This window comes from Hemicordylus capensis, chromosome 16 (genome assembly GCF_027244095.1).
Source record: "Hemicordylus capensis ecotype Gifberg chromosome 16, rHemCap1.1.pri, whole genome shotgun sequence".
NCBI classification, from domain to species: Eukaryota; Metazoa; Chordata; class Lepidosauria; order Squamata; family Cordylidae; genus Hemicordylus; species Hemicordylus capensis.
The window spans coordinates 7,297,385-7,317,682 of record NC_069672.1 but is presented as its reverse complement, the minus strand read 5'-3'; the positions used below and the strand labels follow the sequence as shown (position 1 = coordinate 7,317,682).

The window sequence follows — 20,298 nt, the reverse complement described above, 5'->3', positions numbered from 1 at the left end:
GAAGGGACTCAGCTCTGATGAAGGACCATTCCCCACATTTCCATTACTCACAGGCACCCGGTACTGAATGAACAGGCTCTCTCATTCTTTCTAGCACTTTTCACACATGTTTGCCCGAGCTCTGGGAAAGGGCAGGGATCCTTACTGCAGCACAACCCCTGTTTGCAGACAGCTCTTGCTGGATCAACAGCTCCATTCCCCAACTCTCACCTTTCTGACTTGCTACAGCCCCAAGAACTGGGAGATCAGAATTATACCACCATCAAACTGAGGTTTGGTTTAGATACAATGGCTACTGGCCAGGGGTGTAGTGAGGAGAGACTGTACCCATAATCATGTAGATAACAGAGGTGGACTCTCCCTTTGTGTGGCACCCCACACACACTCTCCCCCATGCTTGCCTCCTCTCTCCAGCTGGCCACCCATCCACCTGACCGGTGCCCCCACCATCACCACTATCGCTGGCCACCTCCATCTTTTGCCACCTGTCTCCCAGGCTCACCATCCTCTTGCCACCTGTCTCCCAGACTCACCCTCCTCTTGCCGCCTGTCTCCCAGGCTCACCTTCCTCTTGCCGCCTGTCTCCCAGGCTCACCCTCCTCTTGCCGCCTGTCTCCCAGACTCACCCTCCTCTTGCCGCCTTTCTCCCAGACTCACCTTTCTCTTGCCGCCTGTCTCTCAGGCTCAACCTCACCCCTCCTTCCCAGGCTAACTTTCCCATGCTTCACCCACCTGTCTCCCGGGCTTTCTCCAGAAGGAAGATGGAACTATGGGAGGGGGATGAGCCTGGGAACCGGGCGAGCAGCTGAAGGAGGCAGCCAATGGCAGTGGTGGCAGCAACAGGTAGCCGACAGTGGGAAGCCCCGACCAGCCGGAAGGGGTGAGGCTGCTTCTAGACCCTCAGTGAATCCCAGATGCAGGGCAGCTGAGGTTCTTTGATCCCACTCGCCAGATTATACCTCTGCCCCTGAATGTCCATTCCAGGGCTTAGTTAGAAGCCACCCAGAGCATGCTCATTGCTGGAATGAAGCCAACCTGAGTCCAGTGATTGCCTGGGTGGGAGACTACTAGAGAACACATGCATGCCCTCTTTTCATAGATGAAAGAGCGCATCAGGATGTCATAAATAAAAATATGTATTTCCCAAGAAAATGTGTCCATTCCTTGGGGATGTAATTAATAAAAATAGGGATGTAATAAATGAACTACAGGGATAGGGGTTTAATGCAGTAAATAAAGATAGAGCTATTTCCCATTAAAAAACCCCAATAACCCTGTTCAGCCCTTTTTAAAAGTCAGTGAGCATCACTTCATCCTGCAGCTGTGAATCCCATAAATTAACAATGGTGATTCCGTGTTCTAGTATGATGACAGTGAACCAAACCAAACCAAACCAAACCCCACCCTTCATTCTGGAAATTTGAAACTGTGAAATCCAAAGCAAATTTCAGGGTTCAAATGCTAAACATCTGAGAATTCTGAAGAGAATCCGAAGAGCTTTGATAAGATAAATGAAATTTATCGGGAGATTTCTTTTTTTCCATAGCCCTGGGAGGTGCTGCATTTTTTATTAAAAAATGAAATTCAAAGTGAATTTCAGAGTCTTCCCAAGGTGAAACACCTGAGGACTTGCAAGGAAAGCGAAACAGATTTCAATAAGACAAGAGCAATTTTCCAGAGGATTCTTGCACATCTCTGGTCCACTCCTGCCTTACTGACTGAAGCAGCCTGTCAGCAGTCTGAAATATCAGCCTGGATCTTGTGACAGTCTTTCTGTATATTAACGGACTGAGAGATAACTTTTCCTTCTTTGTGTTCATCCCTCATGGGGATGGGGCCATATCTAAGTGGTAGATAAGAACAGCCCTGCTGCATCAGGCCCAAGGCCCATCTAGTCCAACATCCAGTTTCCCACAGTAGCCTACCAGATGCCTCTGAGAAGCCCACAGGCAAGAGATGAGACCATGCCCTCTCTCCTATGGCTACTCTCCATTTGGAAGCATCTTGCCTCTGAGGCTAGCGGTGGCCTATAGCCCTCAGACTATATTATCAGTAGCCATTGATAGAACTGCCCATTAATTTCTATAAGCCCCCTTTAAAGCCATCCAAACTAGTGGCCATCGCCACATCCTGTGGCAGAGAATTCCATAGATTAATTGTGCACTGTAAGAAAAAATACTTCCTTTTGTCGATCCTAAATCTCCTGGCCTTAGGAACAGAGGAAGCTGCCTTACACCAAGTCAGACCCTTGGTACATCTAGCTCAGTCTTGTCTACACAGACTGGCAGCGGCTTCTGCAAAGTTGCAGGCAGGAGTCTCTCTCAGCCCTATCTGGGGATGCTGCCAGGGAAGGAACCTGGAACCTCCTGCATGCAAGAAGGCAGATGCTTTCCCCAAAGCATCCCCATCCCCTGAGGGGAGTATCTTGCAGGCTTTCAGTTTGATGGATGACTCCTGGTACTAGTGTTGTGAGAGAGGGAGAAAAGCTTCTCTCTGTCCACACTGTGAATAATTCTATAGACCTCTTCCATGTCTCCCCATAGTTGCCACTTTTCCAAACAGAAAAGCTCTGGATGCTAGGAAAAACACTAGGGAAAACTATGGAAGCCTTCCATGGCAGTTCACTGAGACAGGGGGATCCTTCATCCTTTTGGCCTGTCCCAAGGGAGGGGGAAGTGTCCAGAGAAAGGTGCTTCCCCCGCAAAAAAAAAATAATCCAAAACAACAATCAGTTTTGCAAGCAGGTAGTGCCTTCCCCTGTTGACTGCTGGTTCTGTCAAGAGAGGGGGAAAGAACCGTTGGCAGAAGGTGAACTTTTGTTTGGCCCTTTGGGATGGCCAAGGAGAAGGAGGAAAGGCAGGGAAGGAAACCAGCCTCTGTCTGAGGCTCTGCAGAGTGTTCCGTGTGAAGAGGAACACAGTAGGAAGCTGCCTTGTACTGAGTCCGACCCTTGGCTCATCTAGCTCAGTATTGTCAGCACAAACTGGCAGCAGCTTCTCCCAGGCAGGGGTCTCTCCCAGCCCTATCTGGAGATGCTGCAGGGGAGGGAACTTGGGACCTTCTGCATGGGAGCAAGCAGGTGCTCTTCCCTGAGCGGCCCCAGCCCCGAAGAGTAATATCTTACAGTGCTCTCATGCAGTCTCCCATTCAAATGCAAACCAGGGTAGACCCTGCTTAGCAAGGTGGACAATCCGTGCTTGCTTCCACAAAACCAGCTCTCCTCTCAGAGTTATGCTCTCCTCCAAATGAACAACCCACCAGGAGCTCAGCCTCACACCAGTGGATCGGCTTCTTAATATAACCAGCTGGAATGGTCTAATCACCAGGAGAGTTGTGAGTGGCAGCTCCAATGTATTTGGCCAAATCGCTATACCTGGCATTCCCAACAGGGGGTGCGAGTACCCCTATGACAAGGCTGCTCAACCCTGGCCCACCAGCTGTGTTTGGATTACAGCTCCCAGCATCCCCAGTCACAGTGGCCAGTAGTCAGGGATGATGGGAGTTGTAGTCCAACATCTCCAGGAGGGCCAAAGTTGAGCAGCCCTGTCCTGTGAGTACTTGAAGGGCTCCTAGAGGATACTTAGAACTAGTGTTCTCTGCAACAGGGATTCCCAGACATTGTTGACTACAACTCCCATCATCCCCAGCCACAGTGGCCTTTGGCTGGGGTGATGGGCATTGTAGTCAAGAATATCTGAGAATCCCCATTACAGGGAGTGCTGCTCCTCAGAACCCTTTTGCTGCACTGCTCATAAGCATCTTAATGAAATGATTGGGCCATGTCTACTTCAAAGAGGAGTAACTTCAAATAGTTTATCTGAATGGGGCTCTGTGGTCGCCGGGAGTTGACACCGACTCGACGGCACACTTTACCTTTACTCAGGAGTAACACAGTCTGGATGTAAGCCAGTGGCTGGAGTAGCCTTTCTCTCAATGGTGATGTTTACATTTGTGTGTGCGTGCACACGCACACACACACACACACACACACTGGCCCCATTCACGTGTAACGGGAAACCAGAGTTAAACGGGGCAGAGGCTGGACTTCTTGTACGTCCGAATGCATGGAACCTCTGCCCCACTGGAAAAGCGACCTCGGTCTGTTGTAAGTTTTGCCACTCCTGCCTGAAGTTAGCAGCCAGCTGCTGTATGTCCAAATTCAGAACTTATTATTAATTAATATTATTTATTATTAATTCAATTTCTATACCGCCCTTCCAAAAATGGCTCAGGGCGGTTTACACAGAGAAATAACAAACAAATAAGATGGAACTTAAGGCTGGATCCTCCAAAACTGGAGTTGAGGAAGGAGGCTCCTACCTCTCTCCGTTCTGATTGGCTACTGCGGCTGTCCTTCATGTGAAGGAGGACGCCTTGCAGTCAGTTCCCATGCAGCCAGATCCCCCTCCTCTCTGCACCTCCCTGACTGCAGTTCAGGTCCTAGGCGATACATCCGAACAAAGACAGGTAAGCACGCGTGGGAGGCAGCAGGACCATGGCCCCGTTGGACCCTTGGTTCTGTGTTACGTGCGAATGTGGCCTCAATCTGTGGGTATATGAGTTGAAGTTATGCCACAGGGGTCCCAGAAGAGTTCAGGCACCCCCGTGATATATGAATCTAAGGTGGGAGCAATTCCTGGTTCTGTAAAGGACCCTGATCTCAATGTCCTCAAATGTTTACCATTAAGAAACAATTAAGATCAGAAAACTAATTCATACCATTAATCTGACACGTTTAGGCAGAGCTAAACTCTGGTGAGTTCTGCTGTCCTGGCGGACGTTTGGATGTTTCTCCCCGCTCCTGCCCCACCCCGCTAAACTTTTAAAAATGTTACACAGTGAAATAGAAATGGAATTCTGGATTGCAGAGGAACTGGACCAAAGCAGGAGGAAGGACCAGAGAGAGGCCATGCTCACCACGGTGAGAGGCTTGGAAGACGGGCAGGGTGTGAATGTAATAATTACGAATAAAAATAAGAGCAACATTCACCAGTTCCGCAGTTCATAAATCACCATGGCTGCCACAGGGAATGACAATTGCTTAAAGAGGGATTTAGGCTGCATAAACAGCAGAGCACATTGATTAATCTATGGAATTCATTGCCACTGGATGTGGTGATGATGACCTCCAGCTTAAACAGCTTTAAAAGGGGATTCGACACATTTGCAGACTATACTGAAATTCTGTCAATAATTGCCAGTCGTGTTGGCTACAGGATACTCTCCAGGTTCAGAGGTTGTATATCCCTGAATGCCAGTTGCAGGGGAGAGGGGGGATATTTTCATCTCCTGCCTGTGGGTCTCCCAGAGTAGGATGTGCACAAAACCAGTTTGCCTGGTTTGGTTCAAGTCCGAACCAGACTTGAACTGAACCGGTCATGATCGGTTTTGTGGCCCCGGAACAGATCCCCGGCTCGGCTCGATTTCGAGCCGGTTTGGGGGTTCTAAAGTTTAAGTTTTTTAAAAAAACAACACTCACTTTTGGGTCTGGTGGCTTTGGGGGTGCTGCTGCAGCCAAGGAGGTTGTCTCTGCCATTTCCCCTTCCCTCGCCAGCCTCCCCCTGCTCTTCCAAGGGCTGTTATTATTATTATTATTATTATTATTATTATTATTATTATTATTATTATTATGCCATTCCGGCCCTTTCTCCGGAGGTGGTGGCCATTTTTGAAGCTGGCACGTATGCACCTTGGCCATTTGCGAGGTCAAGCCGGACGAGTTTGATGGCAAACCAGCTCAACGTCGAGCCAGTTTGCAATACCTATCCCAGAGGTATCTGCTTGGTCACTAGGATGGCCAACAGGATGCAGGTCCAAATGGACCTTTGGGTATGCTCCAGCAGGGCTTATGCTTACAGCCTTATTAGCCATGATGGCTGGAAATGGACCCTCCATGGCCAGCTGCAGCCTATCTTAAGCAGGCGCCGTAGGCCGAGAATGAGGGAGGTTGGTTCCCTTAACACTCCACAGGCTGGCTTTCTAGAGGCATCTGTATTAAAACAAGGACGTTAGCATGATCTTTGCCAAGGCTCGTGCCCAGTTCAATGTCTTGCAGCCCTGTCCACCAAAACCCGGAAAGCGAGCCCTGCTGGTCAGTGCCGAAGGAGGCCCCGAGGAGGCGGCCAGATAACAGCTTCAAGGCAGGCTGCCGGGGCTATCTCCTACCTGCCTGGTTCGTGGTGATGTTGACGGCTGCAAATCTCGGCGGCTCGCGGCTGAGGTCGGAAACCCCGTTAATGGCCTCCACCCAGAACGAGTAGTTGGTGTGGGCCAGGAGGTTGGTGACGGCAAGGGACCCCTGGGCCAGTTTCATCTGCTGGGGGACAAAGCGGATCCCGGCCCCGCAGGCCTCGCACTGGCCGGAGTCCCACATGCAGCGATGACACAGGACATTGTAGCTGACGTCACTGCGTCCCCCTTTGTCTGAGGGCGGGGTCCACTCCAGGGTGACCGATGTGCCGTTCACGCTGGAAAGGAGGTTCATGGGAGCAGAAGGGGGACCTGCAAAGGATTGAGAGGAGGACAGAGTCAGACAGGGCCAGGGAGGCGGTAGAGCAGGGGGCCGCTAAAGACCATCTAGACCCACCCACAACACCAATGGAGGGGCCTTTATAGGAAGACCAGTTTGCGATCTCCCCAGAGGAGCCCGGAGGAGAGATGACCCTGGGGGGAGATGAGCCCATCCCCTCCTCCAGATTACACTGAACTCAGGTGCTATCAAGAATCATAGATGCATAGAGTGGAGCCAGTCCAATGCCATAGAGCGGTGGCCCTCCATACCCGGCCAAGTTCTTGGCATCCTGCCATGCAACATGGACCCTACAGTTTGGTACATGTGGTAACTCCAAATGTACTGTGAGCTACTAAGATGTTACCCTCATACAGCCCTAGAAAGCATTAGAAATTATGGCATTTCAGAGCTGAAAGGGGACCTTAGAGGTCTTCTCGTCTACCCCCTGCTCAGTGCAGGAAGTAGCTATAGCATCCCAGACAAATGGCTGGGCAGCTTTTGTTTGAAAGCCTCCACTGAAGGAGAACTTACTGTGGAAGGCTGTTCTGCCGTCAAATAGACCATCAGGAAATTCCTCCCAGTCTCTGGCCTTGAATCTTCTTCCTTGTCATTTCAGCCTCTAGTCTCTGCTTCAGAGATCAAGCCAGCTCCACCTTCTATGTGATAACCCTTCAGATATCTGAAGAGTCATCTCATTGAATCATATAAGTTTAATGCTGGAAGGGGCCCTGGAGGTCTTCTAGTCCACCCCCCTGCTCGGTTCAGGAAATTGTTGCAGCATCCCTGAGAGATGACTGTCCAATCTCTGAAAACCTCCTTCATGAGGCAGACTGTTCCACTGTCTAACAGCCCCTACAGTTAGGAAACCAGCATGAAAAGCAGTTCTGAGCTCCACGCATTGTTGTGTGGTCACACATCTTCTCCAAGACTCTTCGGGAGGGGAGGGGAGAGGAGAGGACTGTTGCAGTAAGCAAAAATACCACTATGTTCCCACAGAGAGGATCTTCCAGTTTTGGCATCCTGGGTTAGGGTTGCTACTGAATTTGACCCTTGTGGAACTCATGGTTCCAGACCCCTTCCCCTTCACCATGGACCAGATTTTTATGAGATGCAGACATAATGGCATAGTCGACGCATTCTGTGCAATTGCAGGAAAATACATCTTTAAAGGCACACTTTGCAACACATGGTCGCAGCAGCTGTTTGGGCAGAAGATAAGTGAAAATACTTGATATGTATATAAACACCTATTTACATACATATTTTGGGGCAAGAGGGGAGAAAATCCAGAGATTTATGCAGGGGCGGAAAGCAGAGTGAAAATCAAAGGAGATTGCACAAGTGGAAGGGAAAGGAAAAATGCAGAGCGGACGACCGCTAGTTTGAAGGCAGAGAAAGGCATAGCTTGGATCTCTTCCTCAGGCCTCTCCAAGTGCAGGTACAGTCCTTCCTGCATGTTGCTGGGGAAAGGTAGCGTGCAGCAGGTTTCGGTTGTGAGGGAGGCATCAAATCACATGGATGGGACAATAACTCAGTGGCAAAGCACCTGCTTTGCACGAAGGAGGTACTCCTGGGCCAAATCCCTGGCAGCATCTCCACATAGGGCTGGGAAAGTCCTCAGTCTGGAAGCTTGGAGAGCCTCTGCCAATCAGTGTAGACATTACTGAGCTAGACGGACCAAAGGGCCGACTCAGTGAAATATTCATCAGCCGCATCCATAGTTAGTGGTTAAAAAAAAAACAGATTTGGAGGCATTTTGCCTGCCCTCATTCAGAGTTGTCCAAGGTCCTGAGCCACTCTTTGAACCCCTGCTTTCCCTCAGAGCTGTCCAAGGCCTTGAACCCCTGACTGAACTCCTACTTTCTCTCAAAGCTGCTCAAGGTCATGAGCAACTGTCTGAACTCCTGCTTTCCCTCAGAGCCGTCCAAGGTCCTGAGCCCTTGTCTGAACTCCTGCTTTCCCTCAGAGCTGTCCACAGTCCTAAAACTCTGTCTGAACTCCTGCTTTCCCTCAGGGATGTCCAAAGGTCCTGAACGCCCTTCTGAACTCCTGCCTTCACTCAGGGCTGCCGAAGGTCCTGAGCCACTGTCTGTACTCCTGCTTTCCCTCAGGGCTGTCCAAGGTCCTGAGCGCCTGTCTGAAGCCCTGCTTTCCCTCAGAGCCGTCCACGGTCCTAAACCCCTGTCTGAAATCCTGCTTTCCCTCAGAGCTTCTGCTTTCCCTCAGGGCTGTCCAAAGTCCTGAACGCCCATCTGAACTCCAGCTTTCTTTCAGAGCTGTCCAAGGTCCTGAACCCCGTCTGAACTCCTGCCTTCACTCAGAGGCGTCCACGGTATTAAAACCCTGTCTGAACACCTGCTTTCTCTCAGGGCTGTCCAAGGTACTGAGCCCCTGTCTGAACTCCTGCTTTCCCTCAGGGCTTTCCAAGGTCCTGAATGCCCATCTGAATGCCTGCTTTCCTTCAGAGCTGTCCAAGGTCCTGAAACCCGTCTGAACTCCTGCCTTCACTCAGAGCTGTCCAAGGTCTGGAACCCCTGTCAGAACTCCTGCCTTCACTCTGAGCTGTCCAAGGTCTGGAACCCCTGTCAGAACTCCTGCTTTCCCTCAGGGCTGTCCAAGGTCTTGAACCCCTGTCTGAACCTCTGTCTTCCCTCAGGGCTGTCCAAGGTCCTGAGCCCCTATCTGAACTCCTGCTTTCCCTCAGAGCCGTCCACGGTCCGAAAACCCTGTTTGAACACCTGCTTTCCCTCAAAGCTTCCCAAGGTCCTGAGCCCCTGTTTGAACTGCTGCTTTCACTCAAAGTTGCTCAAGGTCCTGAGCTCCTGTTGGAAGTCCTGCTTTCCCTCAGATCCGCCCAAGGTCCTGAAGCCCAGTCTGAATTCCTGCTTTCCCTCAGATCCGTCCAAGGTCCTGAACCCCTGTCTGAATTTGTGCCTTCCCTCAGGGCTATCAAAGGTCCTGAACCCCTTTCTGAACTCCTGCTTTCCCTCAGGGCTGTCCAAGGTCCTGAATGCCCATCTGAACTCTTGCTTTCCTTCTGAGCTTTCCAAAGTCCTGAACCTCGTCTGTACTCCTGCTTTCTCTCAGGGTTGTCCAAGGTTCTGTGCCCCTGTCTGTACTCTTGCTTTCCCTCAGAGCTGTCCACAGTACTAAAACCCTGTATGAACTCCCGCTTTCCCTCAGGGCTGTCCAAGGAACTGAACCCCTGTCTGAATTCCTGCTTTCCCTCAGAGCCGTCCATGGTCCTAAAATCCTGTCTGAACTTCTGCTTTCCCTTAGGGTGTTCAAGGTCCTGAATGCCCATCTGAACTCTTGCTTTCCCTCAGGGCTGCCCAAGGTCCTGAACCCCACCAGAACCCCTGCCTTCACTCAGAGCTGTCCAAGGTCCTGAAGCCCTGTTTGAACTCCTGCCTTCCCTCAATGCTGCTCAAGGTCCTGAAACCCTGTTTGAACTCCTGCCTTCCCTCAATGCTGCTCAAGGTCCTGACCCCCTCTCTGAACCCCTGCTTACCCTCAGAGCCATCCACGGTCCTAATACCCTGTCTGAACTCCTCCTTTCCCTCAGGGCTGCCCAAGGTCCTGAACCCCATCTGAACCCCTGCCTTCACTCTGAGCTGTCCAAGGTCCTGAACCCCATCTGAACCCCTGCCTTCACTCAGAGCTGTCCAAGGTCCTGAACCCCATCTGAACCCCTGCCTTCACTCAGAGCTGTCCAACGTCCTGAGCCCCTCTCTGAACTCCTGCCTTCACTCAGGGTTGTCTAAGGTCCTGCATCTCCTGATGGGCCTTTTGCCGCCGTCTAGACTTCTACTTCATCTGGAACCCTTGCTTTGCAATACAAGCTTTTTGCGAAGACTATAGAGGTAGAGTTCATGCTTTGCATGCAGAGGGGGGAAAGCAAAGCATTAAACTTGTTTTAAATATGATTGCGATCCATTGGGGACAGGGAGCCATCGTATGTATGTATGTATGTATGTATGTATGTATGTATGTATGTATGTGTATGTATTTTCCCTATGTAAACCACTTTGTGAAATTTTTGTTGAAAAAGTGGTATATACATATTTGTAATCATAGTAGAGTTGTCAAGAAGATCTGAGAACTCATGGTTCTTTGTGGGTAAAAAAGTATTAAACTGGTTTTAAATCTGATTGTGAGCTTTTGGGAGGGAGCAATCTTATTGATTGGTCTCTCTCTCATCATCATACTTTTTTTCTCTCTCTCTGACTCTGTAAACCACTGTTTGGGAAACTTTTGTTGACAAGTGGCATATACATATTTGATGTTGTTGTTTAACTTTTTAAATAGTGCTTAAAATATAATTGGAAATTTTCTCCACGTCGGATGGTCAGGACAATAAAAGCGTGATAACACATGGAGAGCTCATCGTCTTGCAATGCAATCACCTCTTTTCCACCTCTGGGGGTGCAGACCTTGTCAGAAATCCTCAAGCGCATTCATACATACACCCAGGCAGTACTGACCACTCCAGCTGGCTGATGGGCTCTACTTCTGCCTGACTGGCTCAGAAAGAGTAATGGTAAGGATCAGGGCTGTCCATGCATGCACTGCAAATGCTTTGGGTGGCAATGGGAGGGGAGAGAGAGTACGTACGTGTGCAGGCTGCCGAAGGAGGGTCCAGAGCTGCTCGGTAAAAGCTGCTCTCACAGCGACACACCTGTGCAGCCTGGGTCTCGGAAGAGCTGTGGGATGGGCATTTGGCACACAGCTGGTCCCCAGGGGAAGACTTGTAAAACCCCAGCTGGCAGGCTAGAGGAGAAGGAGAAAGGAGAGATGAGGCAGTTCAGTGGCAGAGCATCTGTCTGGCATGCAGAAGGTCACGGGTTCAGTTCCTGGCAGCATCTCTAGGTAGGACTGGGAAAGACTCCTGCCTGAAACCTTGGAGAGCCACTGCCAGGCAGAGCAGATAACACTGAGCTAGATGAACTCAGTAGGCAGCTGCATAGGTCTGACTCAGTAGGCAGCTGCATACGTTCATCAGGTGCATCCATAGCTCAGTGGTGGACCATTTGCTTCACAGGCAGAAGGTTGCGGGTTCAAGGAGAGGAGAGCTGGTCTTAGGAGAGGAGACCTGGTCTTGTGCTAGCAAGCATGACTTTCCCCCATAGCTAAGCAGGGTCTGCCCTGGTTGCATATGAATGGGAGACTTGATGTGTGAGCACTGCAAGATATTCCCCTCAGGGGATGAAGCTGCTCTGGGAAGAGCAGAAGGTTTCAAGTTCCCTCCCTGGCTTCTCCAAGATAGGGCTGAGAGAGATTCCTGCCTGCAACCTTGGAGAAGCCGCTGCCAGTCTATGAAGACAATACTGAGCTAGATAAACCAATGTTCTGACTCAGTATTTGGCAGTTTCCTATGTTCCTATGTTCCTAATGCCCAACAGCATCTCCCAAGCGGGGCTGGAAAAGACCCCTTCCTGAAATCTTGGTGCTGCTGGTCAGTGTGGACAATACTGAGCTAGAAGGACCAATGGTTTGACTCAGTAAGAAGGGCAGAAAAAGCAGTGAAAGCTTTTAGGGATGGGGCCATAGCTCATTGGAAGAGTATCTGCTTGGCGTGCAGAAGGTCCCAGGTTCAATCCCTGGCAGCTTCTCCACGTAGGACTAGGAAAGACTGCCTAAAACCTTGGAGGGCTGCTGGCAGTCGGTATAGATGGAGTTAGATGGACCAATGCCTTGACTCAGCTTTCTATGAGAAAGCAGAAGTCCCTAAAAAGGTGGTATAATTGTTCCTGGCTTGGCAGGTCCCAGGGCAGCTCCAGTTCCACCCAGGATTCCTCTACAACCACAATACTATCATAATGCACTACCTCAGAGGTCATTCCATGAAACTTATTATGCCAGGAAATTCAGGGCCAACAAAAGGAAGCACTTTTTTCCCATGGTGCATCATCATTAATCTGTGGAATTCTCTGCAATGCGATGTGGGGATGTCCAGTAGTCTAGATCAGGGATTCTCAACGTTGGGTCCCCAGATGTTATTGGACTTCAGTTCCCATAATCCCCAACCAAAGGTCACTGGGGCTGGGGATTATGGGAGTTGAAGTCCAATAATATCTGGGGACCCAACGTTGAGAATCCCTGGTCTAGATGGCTTTAAGCGGGGCTTAGACAAATTCACGGAGGACCGGCCTATCAGTGAGCACTCGCCTTGATGGCTATAGGCCACCTCCAGCCTCAGAGGCAAGATTCCTCTGAATCGCAGTTGCAGGGGAGCAACAGCAGGAGAGAGGGCCTGCCCTCACCACTTGCCTGTGGGCTTCCTAGGGGCATCTGGTGGACCACTGTGTGAAACAGAATGCTGGATTAGATAGGCCTTGGGCCTGATCCTGCAGGGCTGTTCTTACGCTCTTATGCACATTCATAGAGCTCTTGTGGTCTTTGTTGCTTCATTTCCACGGGGAAATTAGACTACACTTGAATCCTCTGTTCAGAGTTCTACTCTACCCTTCAATCCTTCCTAGCCCTCTTTTCTTGAGCAACGTGGAGCTGTACAGAACATTCTCAGCTAGTGTGTGTGTGTGTGTGTGTGTGTGTGTGTGTGTGTGTGTGTGTCTTTAAAAGGCCTACTTTTCTTCTGTGTTTGCCAGAAGAAATCCAATACTCTCCAGGAGAAGATAAATAAACGTATTATCTTAGGGCTATGTAAGGCAGCCCTCATTCAGTTTGGGGGCTACCTTGATAACCTCAAAGGCACTCCCAATTAGATGTCATGGTTTATGTTGCTGGTCCTATTTGATTTGGCCCTGTATGGAAGGGTCATTCAGTGTGGTCCAGAATAGAAGGATTGCTTCAATTCAGCCCTGTATGGAAAGGTCATATGAATTCATTACTGGATGGAAAGGTCATCTTGATTGGGCCCGTAATGAAAGGGTCATTTCTATTCGGCCCTGTATGGAAGGTTCACCTTGATTTGGCCCCCAAAAGGGAGGTTCACCTTGATCTGACCCTGAATGGAAGGGTGATTTCAATACAGCCCTGTATGGAAGGTTCACCATAACTCGGCTCCAATTTTAGTTTTCAATTCAGCCCAGAATGAAAAGTTTGCCTCAATTCAGACCCAAATGGAAGCTTCACTTTGATTTGGCCCTGAATAAAACAGTCACCACTATTCAGCCCTGAATGGAAGGGTTTTTCCAATTCAGACCTGTATGGCAGGTTCACCTTGATCCGGAGCTGAATGGAAGGATTATTTTAATACAGCCCTGGGCCACCCTGACATGGCCCAGAATGAAAGCATTATTTCGATTCAGCCCTGTATGGAAGGTTCACCTCAATTTGTCCCCGACTAGAAAGGTCACCTCAATTCGGCTCCAAATGGAAGGGTTATTTCGATGCAGCCCTGTATGGAAGTTACACCAGGGGCGTAGCTAGGGGAGAGGGGGCTTATAGCTACGCCCCGGAGTTACACCTTGACTCGGCCCTGAATGAAAGGGTTATTTCAATTCAGTCCTATATGGAAGGTTCACCTTGAGTTGTCCCCGACTAGAAGGGTCACCTCAATTTGGCTCCAAATGGAAGGATTATTTCGATGCAGCCCTATATGGAAGGTTCACCTCGATTTGTCCCCAACTAGAAGGGTCACCTCGATGCGACTCCAAATGGAAGGGTTATTTTGATTCAGCCCTGTATGGAAGGTTCACCTCAATTTGTCCCCGAATAAATGGGTCACTTCGATTCAGCTCTGAATGAAAGGGTCACCTTGATATGGCCTCAAATGTAGGGATCCCTTTAATTTGGCCTCGAATGGAAGCAACACTCAGTTTGGAGATGAAGCATCAGCCACCCACCAAGAGTCGGATCTGAAGTCCCCATTGGGTGTGGAAGTGAGAAACAGAGATGTCATTGTGCCGTTTCACATCAGCATCCCCAGCGCCACTGAGCCTTCCACCTTCCCCTGCCCCCCTCTCCTCTTCCACCCACCCCACCCCTTTGTTGCGCTCCCCCCATCCCGTCCCCTTTGTAAGCCACCACCACCTGCTGTGGTCTGCCTGGGGAGCTGACAGGCTTGTCTGAGCGAGCGCAAAATGGGGTGGGAGGGCCTAGCCAAGCCATCTGCAGTGTGGTCCATTTGTCCCGCTCCCCTCCCCTCTGGGGACCGGAGAACATCTGCTAATAAGCTGGTGGGATGGCTGACTTGATGGACGGGCCTGTCTGTCAGGGAGATGATAGCAAAGGAAGAGCCACTCTGTGCGGTCCGGCTCGGAGTCTGGGGGCCGCACTGTGCATACGAAAACAGTCTGGGGACGCAGGGGCTGAATTCAGAGCAGCTTGGCAGGGAAGCAGAGCTGAGGAGAGCCTGGCCCCTCGAAAGCTTGAGCTCCTGATTCCGCGGCTACCACCGCCCTGCCACGGCTGCCCACCCCCATCTCCCACTTTCGGATCTTGTCTACTGCTTGGCAATTTGCTGCCTCTCGTTTTAGTTCATCGGAAGCACAAAAATGTCTGCATCTGCAGAGGGTGGGGTGGTCACTCTGTCAGGGACGGCGGCCCTCAGGCGGAGTTGTTTTCCACCGCTTCCATATGTCTTGGTAATGGAAAGTGTGCCGTCGAGTCGGTCTCGACTCGTGGCGACCACAGAGCCCGGTGGTAGTCTTTGGTAGAATACAGGAGGAGTTTGCTTTTGTGTTGACGTTTAGAAGGCTTGTTCACATCAGAGGAACAAAAGAAGCTGCCTTATACTGAGTCAGACCATTGGTGCATCTAGCTCAGTATTGTCTACCCAGACTGGCAGCGCCTTCTCCAAGGCTGCAGGCAGGAGTCTCTCTCAGCCCTTTCTTGGTGATGCCAGGGAGGGAACTTGGAACCTTCTGCATGCAAGCAACCCATAGCGACCCCATACCCTAAGGGGAATATCTTACAACACTTACACATGTAGTCTCCCATTCAAATGCAAACCAGGGCAGACCCTGCTTAGCAACGGGGACAATCCATGCTTGCTACTACAAGACCGGCTCTCCTAGATTCAATCACTTGAATACTGGTTGCCAACACTGAAGTGATTGTGTGTACCCATGCCCACGTGTTCTGAGCATGGGTACACTGTTGGTAAACCACATCAAGCCCAGATTCAGACGACTGGGTGAACAAGCCTGCAGAGATGTATCTACGCTTCAGAAAATTCTCTGATGTTTAAACCATGGGAGTTTCTATACCCCGTTTCCTGAGTAACGCTGAGCTAGTGGAATGAAAAAGGTTGCAAGAAGACCACGTGGTTGTGTGATATCATGGGGATTTGGGGAATTGTGCACTTGTGCAGAAAGATTCCCTACAGAACATGTGAGGTGTGTCGTAACAAGGTGCACAGCCACCAAAGTGTTTACGCTAGGGGTGTGCACAAAGCTGGTTTTATTTATTTATTTATTTATTTATTTATTTATTTATTTCCTTTTTAGAATGTGAGCCCTTTGGGGACAGGGAGCCATCTTATTTGTTATTTCTCTTTGTAACCCGCCCTAAGCCATTTTTGGAAGGGCGGTATAGAAATCGAATTATTATTATTTAATTTATTTATTTATTTATTTATTTATTTATTTATTTATTATTTAAAATATTTATATACTGCCAAAACTTGCGTCTCTGGGTTGTGAACCGGGTTTCCCCGTTTCGGTTCGAATCCAGAAACAAGTCAAATGCCCCGGTGGGCCGGAAATTGTGCAGGGACCAAGGTCTATTTTCAGTGCATTACTACATTAAAATTAATTAATAATGTTAATGAAAGCAATTATTAGTTACTTGTGGATCTCCCCCCGCCCCCGCCATCAAAAGATCCACACTTTTAATCAAGGAGAATGGTCAGAAAACAGGCCCTTTCTCTGCTCAGCCAGTGGGGCACCTGGGGTATATCCCAGCCCCAAAGAAATGCCAAATTCACACTGTCAGGCACTTTCAGTCATATTATTCGGGGAAATCCAGAAAATATATGGAAGAACATGTCCTTGTGAATCAGATGCCATGGAAACTGTAGAACATGCACTTCTTAAAATTATGTTTTTTATTCTCAAATGTGTCGTATTTTTATTAGCCCTCTTTTATTATCTCTCCCAGAATGCTCTGAAACGTTTTATGCCACTCATTTGCTTTCTGGACAGAATTTTGAAATCGCTCTTAAGGTAGCCAATTCCGTGTGGTGGCTGCTAATATTAGACAAGAGCGGATAAATTGGAGAGTTAAAAGTTCTTAGCCATGTACACTATGTCGAAGGTTACTAGTTTTAGAGTGAGTCACATGGAGCTATTGGTTATAGGGTTGTTTTATTGTGTATCAGTTTAGGAGCTACCTAATGGCGCAGCGGGGAAGTAACTTGCCTAGGGAGCAAGAGGTTGCTGGTTCAAATCCCTCCGGTATGTTTCCCAGACTATGGGGAACTCCTACATCGGGCAGCAGCCATATAGGAAGATGCTGAAAGGCATCATCTCATACTGTGTGGGAGGAGGCAATGGTGATCCCCTCCTGTATTCTACAAAAGACAGCCACAGGGCTCTGTGGGCGCCAGGAGTCAACACCGACTCGACGGCACAACTTTACCTTTACTGAGGGTATCAATTTAATGAATGAATGGAATGCTGGTCATTGACCAAAAAAAGAGTTATAATTACCACTGCCAAGGAGAGCTGGTCTTGTGGTAGCAAGCATGACTTGTCCCCTTAGCTAAGAAGGGTCCACCCTGATTGCATATGAAAGGGAGACTAGAAGTGTGAGCACTGCAAGAGATTCCCCTCAGGGGATGGAGCCGCTCTGGGAAGAGCAGCTAGATTTCAAGTTCTCTCCCTGGCAGCATCTCCGAGATAGGGCTGAGAGAGATTCCAGCCTGCAACCTTGGAAAAACCGCTGCCAGTCTGTGAAGACAATACTGAGCTAGATGGATCAATGGTCTGACTCAGTATATGGCAGCTTCCTATGTTCCTAAGTCCTCTCCTCTCCCTTAATTGCTGCGACTTTCAGGCTGCAATCTCAGGCATGCTTACTTGGGAGTAAGCCTCATTGGGTATACTGTGGAATGTATTTCCAAGCAAACTCATATAGGAAGCTGTGAAGGCAGTTTTCAGAGAGGGTAGAGGATGGCCTCCTTGGAAAAGAGGGCAGTGACTGAAACACCACATTCGCATTCAATGCGGAACCGCAGCTCCAACGGATCCGCGTTTCCGTCCACCCCACTCTCCTTTCCAAATTCGGAGTAATGGAGAGCAGGCTCTCTGCAATCAGGGAGACTGCAGAAAGGAGGGGGAACTGGCTGTGTAGGCTTCCTTCTTGCATGAAGGACAGCCTGCACAGTCAATTACAGCCAGAGAGAGGGAGGAGCTTCCTGCGACAACTCCGGTTCTAGAAATCGGGGCCTGCAGTTCTGCATTCACACACAACACAGCCTGCGGCTAATCTCAGGTTGGAGTGGCAAAACTCACCACAACCCAATTGACATTTGTGGAGCAAAACCTTGGGTCACTCTAGTCTCCATGCAGAACCAGAGTTTCGGTGGGGTGCCCTGCATTTGGACATCGCGATTTGGAAACCTCTGGCCCCATAGACTCCAGTTTTGCGTTCCATACAAATGGGGTGAAAGAGTGACCCTCTGTCTTTCTAGGGCGCTCTTGGCCGGTGCCCACTTGATGCTGATGCTGATGCATCCTAGCCTCTCCATCCATTGGCTCACCCATTTATTGGTCCAGCAGTGCCTCATCTGATCCCAAGTGGCCGACTGCATTGAGCCGTTACTGATCATCAGGAAGACAAGTTAAGAGCTCTTCATGACTCCAGCTGTTGCTGCAAGATATTCTTATTTGGGGGTAGCAAAAAAAGGTCCCCATGGGCCAGATGCAGCCCTGATGCATTACATTGCTCAGGCCTTCAGGAGCTGTGCGTATTCCCAGTTTTTTAATCGTGTGCTAAGGAATACTTAACTATCCTACTTCGGACACATTATGCGAAAACCCAGCTCCCTTGAGAAGTCCATAATGGTGGGGAAAGTTGAAACAAAGAGAAGAAGAGGATGGCCAGCAGCAAGGTGGATGGACTCAATTACGACAGTGTTCACCTAATTGAGGAGAGTGTTCACTTTCTATGTGTATGAACAAAAGAAATAGTACATGCATCCAGTAGGAATGTGAACAAATCAAATTTTCAGATTCAATTCAAATTTTGCTCAAAGCAGGCCAATTTGATTCAACCTATTTTTCTATCGATTCGACCTATTTAGGTGTCTTTTTAACCCACCAATGCACCTGAATTGTTTAAAAAAGATGCCGAAATCTCCCTACACTATCATCAAATTGATTTGAATCAACCTGAATCCAAATCTGGCTGATTCGATTGATATTTGAATCGAATTACCCATTTTAGGGGTGATTTGATTTGAATTCGAATCAGCCAGATTGGAGTTGAATCTATTTGAATTCAAATCAATCCACCCATCTCTAGCTTCCAGTTGATCCTGGATTCTGGGCCCAGATTGTAAGGAGGCCATTGATAGACTGGAAGGCATTCAGAGGTGGGTAACCAGGATGGTGAAGGATCTGGAAACCAAGTCTGATGGGGAATGTGTGAGGGATTTGGGTATGTTTAGCTTGGAGAAAAGAAGCTAAGTTGTGATATGATAGCCATCTTCAAAGACCTGAAGGTCTGATACACAGGAGATGCAGATTTATTATTGGTTGCTCCAGAGGGAAGGAGAGAAGCCATAGGAACATAGGAAGATGCCATATACTGAATCAGACCATTGGTCTATCTAGTTCAGTATTGTCTAGATAGACTGGGAGAGGCTTCTCCAAGGTTGCAGGCAGGAAACTTCTCCAAGGTTGCAGGCAGGAAACCCTCTCAGCCCTATTTTGGAAATGCCAGAGAGGGAACATGGGACCTTCTGCTCTTCCCTGAGTGGCTCCATCCCCTGAGGGGAACATCTTCTGGTGCTCAAACATCAAGTCTCCCATTCTTATGCAACCAGGGCAGACCCTGCTTAGCTAAGGGGACAAGTCATGCTTGCTACCACAAGGCCAGCTCTCTATGGGTTGAAATGATAGGGACGCGGATTTAGGCCAGGCATTAGGAAGACATTTCTAACTGGAAGAAGACAGTGGAACAGTCTGTCTTGGGTATTGGTGAGCTCTAGTTCGCTGGAGATATTGAAAGAGAGACAAGACAGCCACCTGTCAGGATTGGAATGCTATAGCAGATTCCTATATTGAGCAGGGGGCTGGAAGACCTCCAAGGTCCTTTCCGACTCTCTAACATACTATGATCCGATGAATCTGCTTTTGAGTCATGAAAAGGGAGAGCCTATTAAGATGTATGACCCGACTCTGCTCGAATCGGAAATTAGCCATTTTAATAGTCATATGGACAGGAATGAGATCTCCGCTGCTGCCTTCCTCAGTCATTTTTCATTCTCCACCCGTGGGACAGGAGGATATAAATCCCTCTTTGTGGTCCTAATAATCTTTCTATAAATATCAGATAAATTCATTTGGGGGCAGAGGAAGACATTAAACCTCTACCTTGATAGTAACGTTCAGAGTGTGACTTCAAATTAATTTCCCTTTACTTTGCACAGCCGGGCATCTTATTTGTTCGATGTTTGAACAGCTAAGGGTTTATTTGCAGTCTGAATGTTGACTTTCAAGACGAGCCTCCAAAGCAGTGGAAAACTGGGCTCTGGATGCTGGCCACAGCTCCGTCAATCCTGTTGCTAGGGAGAAACTGTGAGGAGAAGGTCAGAGGAGGAAAACAGACCATAACACTTGGGTATCCATGCCCCACATCATAATTCTCCTAACCTG

General features: G+C 49.1%; 1 protein-coding gene across 3 annotated transcripts in view; it reads right to left on the bottom strand.

Moving 5' to 3' along the window:
* EPHA8 (EPH receptor A8) overlaps positions 1 to 20,298 on the bottom strand; it is an 88,368-nt gene that overhangs the window by 28,581 nt on the left and 39,489 nt on the right. For all 3 annotated transcript variants that reach the window (XM_053281381.1, XM_053281380.1, XM_053281382.1), the window contains 2 exons: positions 11,126 to 11,281; positions 6,166 to 6,501 (listed from right to left, as the gene is read on the bottom strand). In XM_053281381.1, coding sequence (XP_053137356.1) covers positions 6,166 to 6,501; positions 11,126 to 11,281 — 492 coding nt within the window. The remainder of the gene's footprint in view (positions 1 to 6,165; positions 6,502 to 11,125; positions 11,282 to 20,298) is intronic.